Source organism: Labeo rohita, chromosome 25 (genome assembly GCF_022985175.1).
Source record: "Labeo rohita strain BAU-BD-2019 chromosome 25, IGBB_LRoh.1.0, whole genome shotgun sequence".
Lineage (NCBI taxonomy): Eukaryota > Metazoa > Chordata > Actinopteri > Cypriniformes > Cyprinidae > Labeo > Labeo rohita.
Genome location: NC_066893.1, coordinates 25,264,367 through 25,272,097, shown reverse-complemented (window position 1 = coordinate 25,272,097; position 7,731 = coordinate 25,264,367). Strand labels below are relative to the sequence as shown.

General features: G+C 36.8%; 3 protein-coding genes across 3 annotated transcripts in view; 1 reads left to right on the top strand and 2 right to left on the bottom strand.

Annotated features, from left to right (window-relative positions):
• LOC127156503 (melanocortin receptor 4-like) overlaps positions 1 to 453 on the top strand; it is a 45,889-nt gene extending 45,436 nt beyond the window's left edge. The window contains exons 3-4 of the mRNA XM_051099388.1: positions 31 to 120; positions 378 to 453. Coding sequence (XP_050955345.1) covers positions 31 to 120; positions 378 to 453 — 166 coding nt within the window. The remainder of the gene's footprint in view (positions 1 to 30; positions 121 to 377) is intronic.
• Positions 454 to 2,761: 2,308 nt separating this feature from the next.
• On the bottom strand, positions 2,762 to 4,477 carry LOC127157040 (melanocortin receptor 4). Its single transcript, XM_051100258.1, has 2 exons — positions 3,521 to 4,477; positions 2,762 to 2,865 (listed from the first exon to the last, which is right to left on the bottom strand). The coding sequence occupies exons 1-2, from the start codon at positions 4,393 to 4,395 to the stop codon at positions 2,832 to 2,834; spliced, it is 909 nt and encodes a 302-aa protein (XP_050956215.1). The 5' UTR covers positions 4,396 to 4,477; the 3' UTR covers positions 2,762 to 2,831.
• A 1,155-nt stretch (positions 4,478 to 5,632) lies between these two features.
• Positions 5,633 to 6,793, bottom strand: LOC127156502 (beta-2 adrenergic receptor-like). The gene is made up of 2 exons (XM_051099386.1): positions 5,922 to 6,793; positions 5,633 to 5,675 (listed from the first exon to the last, which is right to left on the bottom strand). The coding sequence occupies exons 1-2, from the start codon at positions 6,791 to 6,793 to the stop codon at positions 5,633 to 5,635; spliced, it is 915 nt and encodes a 304-aa protein (XP_050955343.1).
• Positions 6,794 to 7,731: the final 938 nt, after the last annotated feature.

Genomic DNA, 7,731 nt, shown 5'->3' with positions numbered 1-7,731 from the left:
AATAAATGATGTGCATATTTTTCATTGCAGAACTCAAACCAGCTCTGGAGTTAACGGCACAGAAGGCCGCGTGTGGGAGGAGGCGATCTCCTCAGCTTCTTCAGAAGAGACGGAAAGACGGTATAAGGCAAGTAAAGGTCATAATGTTATAATTACATATTATATATTTTTTTTTTGACTAGTAGTAAAAGAATGTTTACTTTTTGTAGATGTTGAAAGCCGAAGACATAGGAAAGCTTCATTCTCAGGATTGATGTGAGTTATTTTTGAAAATACATGTTTCTGTTGTCTTCTGCCTGTTTGCTTCACATTTTGAACCATATGATGACTTGTTCACATTTTATTTAAACCATTGGTGTCCGTGTTTTTCATTGCAGAACTCAAACCAACTTTGGAGTTAATGACACAGAATCCTACTTGTGTGAGGAGGTGATCTTCCCAGCTTCTTCATAAGAGAGGGAAAGGCGGTTTAAGGCAAGTAAAGGTCATAATGTCATGTTATCAGTTTTTTTTTTTTTTTTTTTTTTTTTGTCTAAGAACAAAAAACATTTTATGTAGGTGAGCCAGAGACATCATGTAGAAAGCCAGAGACATAGGTGAGCACTTAATTCTTTTGAGATTGATGCAGGTTATTTGTAGAAAATACATGTTTCTGTTGTCTCCTGTTTGTTTGCTTCACATTTTGAACCGTATGATGACATTTTAATTAAACCACTGATGTCTGTGTTTTTAATTGCAGAACCTAAACCAACTTTGGAGTTAATGACACAGAATCCTGCTTATGTGAGGAGGTGATATTTTCAGCTCGTTCATAAGAAAGGGAAAGGTGGTTTAAGGCAAGTAAAGGTCATTTTTTTTTTTGTTTTGTTTGACTAAGGGTAAAAAAAATTATGTAGAGGTTAAAAGGGCAGAGACATAAGAGAGCTTCATTCTTTTAAGATTGATGGGAATTATGTTTTAGAAAATAAATGTTACCGTTGTCTGCTACTGTAGTATTCTAAAGCACTGTGGTAGACAAAGACAATAAACAACCACACAATATGGTTGAAATTATAAAACAGTATAGTTACCCATCCTTACAGAATTGGATGCACCTCTGTTTGAAAATGGTTACATTTGAACTAAATGTTTTCTTTTTTAAATGTTTTTCTCTTTTAGGCCACTGATGAAGAGCAAGTGGTGACTGGGATGAATGCTGGACAAAGAGGAGAAATGATCTTTCCCCCAAACTGATGCAACAGTGGTTTTAAAGGAGGAGGCCACCCCGGATAATGTCAAAGATGTTGCACGCCTTTGCTGAGCTGATGGGACTTCATGACCACATCAGTTATCTTAAAGAGATAATGAAAATTGGCAGTGATGCATTTTCTGTATGTGATCATGGACTATGAAACAAGCCGTAAGTGTATAGTCTGTAAAAACAAAATGTCAAATGCTTGTTCTGTGTTGTTCAGTAGAAATGGAGTTCACATTCATTCATACACATGCTCACAATACTTCACACATTTGCTTGTGTTAAATGTTATAATGTCAGTGTTAATGTTGTGGTTTTATTTTTAGTTTGTGTTTTAAAAAAAAAAAAAAAAAAAAGAAACTATTAACTAATTGTACAATTATTGTAAAGTAGTGTTTTTGTACAGTAGTTTTATACAAAATACAAAATTTACCAGACAAAATAGTCAGCAGATATTCAGTGCTTCATTTATAAACTCAGTACCTGCTAATGCCACTTTTTCTGCATTTCTTTTCACATGCATGTTACTTTTGAATGTTTTCTCTTGTTGTAGTTTTTAATAAACATTTATCTTTTGATAGTCATTCTGTGTGTGTTAAAGTGACTTTATAATGATCAAGATTTGTAGATTTAATGCCTAGCTCAATTTTGGGTTCATTTTAGCCTAGCAGTGTAGTAATTTTAAACCATAAAAAAAGCAACCCAGCATGCTGGGTCAATAATCCAACCCAACTTGCTGGGTCAAAACAACCCAGCGTTGGGTTCGTCCCTTTTTTACCCAGCGCTGGGTTGCCAAAATAACCCAAATTGGGTTGTTTTTAACCCAGCATTTTTTAGAGTGTAGAGATGTGGCATACACAATATCATTTTGGCACTTCAAGTCATCTTCTTTCAACAAGCTACTTCTTAAGTAGGTCAAATTAAGATGCATAAGCAATAATATATTTGCCCTATTAAATGATATTTCAAGATACAAACAAACATGTTAAGTGGAAAAAAAGAACAGAGACATGAAACTGCTCACAGAGTTAGCTTTAAATTGTGAATATTTAAATATACACTGAATATTTAAATATACACTACCTGGCCAAAAAAAAAAAAAAGTTGTTGCACATTCTAATAATTTGTTTTAGATCATTTAGCTTTGAAGCAATGATGTGCCATTGTTTTAACAACCTTATGCAACATTACAGCATTATTTCCATCAGGAGATGCATTCATTTTTGGCCAAAATCTTGTATTGACAATGGGAGAGACAAACCACTCTGTAAAAAAACACTTGTTCCCAAAACCATTCATTTACAGTCTGAGCCCATTGAATCCTGCCATCATCATTCTGAAATATGACCATGAGATAAGTCTTCCAACATGGTTGTTTCAAGAATTAAAAAGCTATAGACATTAGATCAGTATTGTTGTCAACTATATAACATGCCAGAAACACACAAATCACTGCAATAATGATCCAATCATAAAATCTTAAGCATTTACTTATTTAAATCCAAATTATGATTTTTTTTTCTTTTGCCCAGACAGTGTATTTTTAAAGTCCTGTCACATGAAGTTTGTCACATCCTGAAGATCCCTGCTACATCCTTTAAATAGTCTTCTCCATATTCTGTGGCTTCACTCTGAGAAAAGATTAAATAACTTTTTTTCCATAATATCTCAAACATACTGTATGAGTGCAATAGAGAAAATATAAAACGGTAAATCAGAAAGAAAAGAACTACAGAAAGAAATATATCTATAAGTGAGATTAGTCAGAAAAATCGGGAAAAAGCGAGTGGCAGAGTGAGTAGCACTGTTGCCTCACAGCAAGAGGCCTTTCTGTCTAGAATTTGCAATTCAAAGACATGTAGCATATGTGAATTGGACTCAATTTGTGTGTGTGTGTCTGTGTGTGATCTGTTCAGGGTGTACCCCGTGTGGCCCGAGATACTGGGACAGACTACAGCCCTCCATGAACCTTCAGAGGATAAAGCGGGTTGAAAAATGGATGGATGAATGGAAAAAAGAAGAGGACTTTACTGAGCAAAACCAACAAAGGCCTGCTGTATGTCTCACGTTGGTAGGTCTGGACTTCACTGACTAACAAAAGAGATTTCAATCTGCAGACCAGCACCACATCATTTGACCCTGGAAATCGTAATGACTTTTCCAGTCATTCATCACTACTGGATAAGGATTTCATGTATTAGTATGTACAAATATAGCTGTTTACTCTAGAAAGACTTGACAAACATTTTCAGAATGTGTGAATGTGTGAATGTGTGATAGATTTACCCTTTACTCTTGTAGCATGGTATTCTCCAGACTTTCATCATTAAGGTGCTCCTGAGTGGAGTACAGCCTCTGATGTACAGCAATGGTGTGATGACTCCATTGAGACGCGCCAAAATGCGCAGAGGGTCTGTGCCCTCATTTTTGAACGTATAGCATGAAGAACCCGTGAAGTTACACACAATAACATGAAGAAAAAGGGGCAACCACGCGATTAGAAAACACACGGCCACTATTACGATGAGATAAATAGATGCGCGTTTATTGTCGCGTTCTTCACTCGGGGGTTCGCGTTCTAGCTGAAATTTGGCGATGCAGAACAGCCTGACGTTCAAGCCAATCATAATACCAACAGTGAAAATGTTCCCCACAAAAGCTGCAAAGAACGTCACTCTTTTAGCAACCCCCATAGGCACCAAATTGTTAACAGCCACTATTAGAAAACCATGAGCCCAGTAGATCAGAATCACCAGCAGGGTTCTGTTTCGCGTCATGCGCTGCGAGTATTTCAAAGGCGCTGAGACCGCGTGGTAGCGGTCCGACTGCGCGGCCAGAATCGCCATATAGGACAGACCCAGAAAAGTAAGAGCAATGTAGTAAGTGCGAGTCGGGGAATCATAATAATCTCGTACATCCATAACTCCAACATAATAATACGAGACACCCGTGCAGATGTCACTGAGACACGTGCTGAGCATGTACATGAAGCGATTCTCGTTGCGCAGGGATCTGTTCGTCACGATGGAGACAAACACGGACACGTTAATAAAAATGATGGTGGTGGCGAGAATAATATTAAAGAGAAACAAAAGCACGTTCTCGAAACTAGTAAGAGGCAGCACTGTGCCGAGATCCGCACTACTCTCAGAAATATTCATGAGTGGCGAGAATATCAGTAAATGCACTCGTAAAGGAGCACAACCATTGATGGTAATACTGTATGAATGAAAGCTGATGATGAGAGCGCGGGAGTGAACTGAGACACGCGTGCGGGGCGTTTTTAAAAGGAGGAGGACTGTCTGAGATTCACGTGGCAGGTTCTTGTAAACTGTTTTCAGGCCTTTTTTTCTCCCCCTGACTAAATGTTTGCATATCATGAATAACCAAGAGTTTCTCAAACATTATAGAGGTAAATGGTGTAATGAGTTGACAACATATAAAAGGCTGTTTAATATATTCTAAAATATATAAATTACGCAAAAAGGTAAAATTAAATCCTTTTCTGTGGGGGCACAACTGTATAGGTGACATATTTTTATATTTTGTAGGGAATAAAATAATAACTAGAAGTATTTTTTTTTTAAATAAACTTGTGTACACTCAGGTGTATTTAAGGTTCAAGGAAAGTATTTGTGTTTTCATGACATACAGTGAATAAAAAGTGCAACTTAAACATTGCACTACGTTTTTATATGCATATACATATTTATTTTTTATTTATGATTTCAGAAAGCAGTTTATAATCTGAGTCAAATGCAGGGAGGTGGTCAACAGGAACATTCTGGAAATTGGGAAAGGTGTGATACTAAATATTAAGCATTTTTGCATGATAAATAAAAAACGTGATCAATTAAAAATTAAATTTCAAACAATTATCATTTTAATTTATTTTACGCAAGCCAATAAAAATAACAGTGGATAAAAAAGGAAGCTGCTTTTGTACACATGTATAGATTCACAGAAAAAATAATTCATCATTTGTCACATACACAATATCATCTTGGCACTTGCTTTCAGTTCGTTCCTAAGAAGGTAAATTAAGATGCGTAAGCAATAATACATTTGCTCTATTAAATGCTATTTCAAAATAAAAACAGACATGTCAGGTGGAAAAAGGGACAGAGACATGAAACTGCTCATAGAGTTAGCTTTAAATTGAGCGTTTTAAATTCACAGATGTTTGCTGAATATACACTACCTGGCCAAAAAAAAAGTTACTGCATGCTAAAAGAATTGCTGTCAACCATATAACATGCTAGAAACATAATAATCACTGCAATAATGATCTAGTCATAACCTTTTTTTTTATCCAAATGACTCTTTTTTTTCTTTCGGCCAGGCAGGGTATTTTTAAAGTCCTGTCACTTGAAGTTTGTCACATCCTAAAGATCCCTGCTACATCCTGTTTACAGTCTTCTCCATATTTTGTGGGTTCACTCTAAGAAAAGATGAAACAACTTTTGCCATAATATGTCAAACATAGGAGTGCAACAAAGGAAATATAAAAGGTTAAATTAGGAAATATGCCTATGAGTGAGATTAGCCAGGTAAGTCAGTAAAAAAAGAGGTTGGCACATTGAATAGAGTTTGCAGATATAGCTGTTTACTGTAGAAAGACAAAGATTATTTTTTTATTTTATTTTCAGAGTTAGAAAGGGCATGTGTGAGTGTGTGGTAGATTTACCCTTTCCTCCTGCAGCATTCGGTTTTCCAGACTTTACTTAGTAGTGTGCTCCTTAGTGCTGAACAGCCCCTGATATACAATAAAGGGGTCAGAACAGCATTCACCCGTGGGAGAATGCGCAGAGGGTCTGTGCCCTCGTTTTTAAACGTATAGCATGAAGACCCCGCAAAATTACACACAATAACATGAATAAAAATTGGTAACCAAGTGATCAGAAAACACACAGCCACTATTACGATGAGGTAAACGGACGCGCGTTTGTTGTCCCGCTCCGCGCTCGGGGGTTCGCGTTCTAGCTGAAATTTAGCGATGAAGAACAGCCTGACGTTCAAGCCAATCATAATAATGACGGTGAAAATGTTCGCCACAAAAGTACCAAAGCTTGTCACTGTTTTAGCAACCCCCATAGGCACCAAATTATTAACAGCCACTATTAAAAAGGCATAAACCCAGTAGGCCAGAATCACCAGCAGGGTTCTGTTTCGCGTCATGCGCTGCGAGTATTTGAAAGGCGCGGAGACCGCGTGGTACCGGTCCGCCTGTGCGGCCAGAATCGCCATATAGGACAGACCCAGAAAAGTGGGAACAATATGGAAAGTGCGATTCGGGGAATCATAATAATCTCGTACATCCATAACTCCAACATAATAATACGAGACGCCCGTGCAGATGTCACTGAGACACGTGCTGAGCATGTACATGAAGCGATTCTCGTTGCGCAGGGATCTGTTCATCACGATGGAGAGAAAGGCAGACGCGTTGAAAAAAACGATGGCGGTGGCAAGAATTATATTCAAGAGAAACAAAAATACGTTCTCGAAACTAGTAAGAGGCAGCACGGTGCCGAGACCCCTACTCTGAGAAATATTCATGAGTAGTGAGAGTATCAATAAACGCAGGTGTAATGGAGCTCAGCTGCTGACGGTGATGAGAGCGCGAGTGAAAGCAAAAACGAAGAGGAGGACTGTCTTAGAAGTACCAGGTTTCTGGAAGCCGTTTTAACGTCTGCTTTTGAATATTAAAATGACCGCATAATCATACCCAAGAGAAAATGCAGTGCAATGCAACTAATGCAATGCATTTAAAATACAATTCAAACAAAACAAATTGACTTAATCACTTTTTATCTGTCATTATTAAAATGTTAGCCATTTTATGGCCCTAAACTGTCAAGGTGCTAAGTTATTTCGTTTAAAAAAATAAAAAACAGTTTAAAAGGCTCATGAGGATATTTAGGTTATAATGACTCAAAATATCACGCATAATCCACAGATGTCTTATCCGCTATTTTTAAGGTAAGAGTGGCGGCCATTTGTAACTTGAATGTGCAAGACTTCCGGTGTAATCCGCTTCCAGTTATATTTAACTGTAAAAAATAGCTAGTTATGCTGCGCAATGGCATTTTTTCTGCATTATTTTAATGTTTTGCTGTAACACAATGGTTTGTAGTGCAAATAGTCTTATTATTTACAGTGTTTTTCACGTTACAAAACATTAGTGCTAGACAACGATTAATCACGATTAATCTCATCTAAAATACGTTTTTGTTTATATAATATATGTGAATGTACTGTGTATATTTATTATGTATATACAAAGACACATACACAGTATATATTTTGAAAATATACACAGTGGTTCATAATGTGTTATCTATAAATAATTTGGACATTTAACTCCTTTTCTTTTTGTATTCATAGGTTGATGACAAATGTGGTAATGGCCAGTTTCAATAGGAATGTAATGCAACGTCTGACCAATGTTGGAGGTTGAAATAAATTTAATGTTGGGTTCTGAAGTCAACCTGATT

Coding starts and splice junctions, on each gene's coding strand:
- LOC127157040 (XM_051100258.1), bottom strand. CDS start 4,395: ATGAATATTTCTGAGAGTAGTGCGGATCTCGGCACAGTGCTGCCTCTT. Junction 2,866..3,520: donor CCATGCTACAAGAGTAAAGG/GTAAATCTATCA, acceptor ATCTTTTCTCAG/AGTGAAGCCACAGAATATGG.
- LOC127156502 (XM_051099386.1), bottom strand. CDS start 6,793: ATGAATATTTCTCAGAGTAGGGGTCTCGGCACCGTGCTGCCTCTTACT. Junction 5,676..5,921: donor GAATGCTGCAGGAGGAAAGG/GTAAATCTACCA, acceptor ATCTTTTCTTAG/AGTGAACCCACAAAATATGG.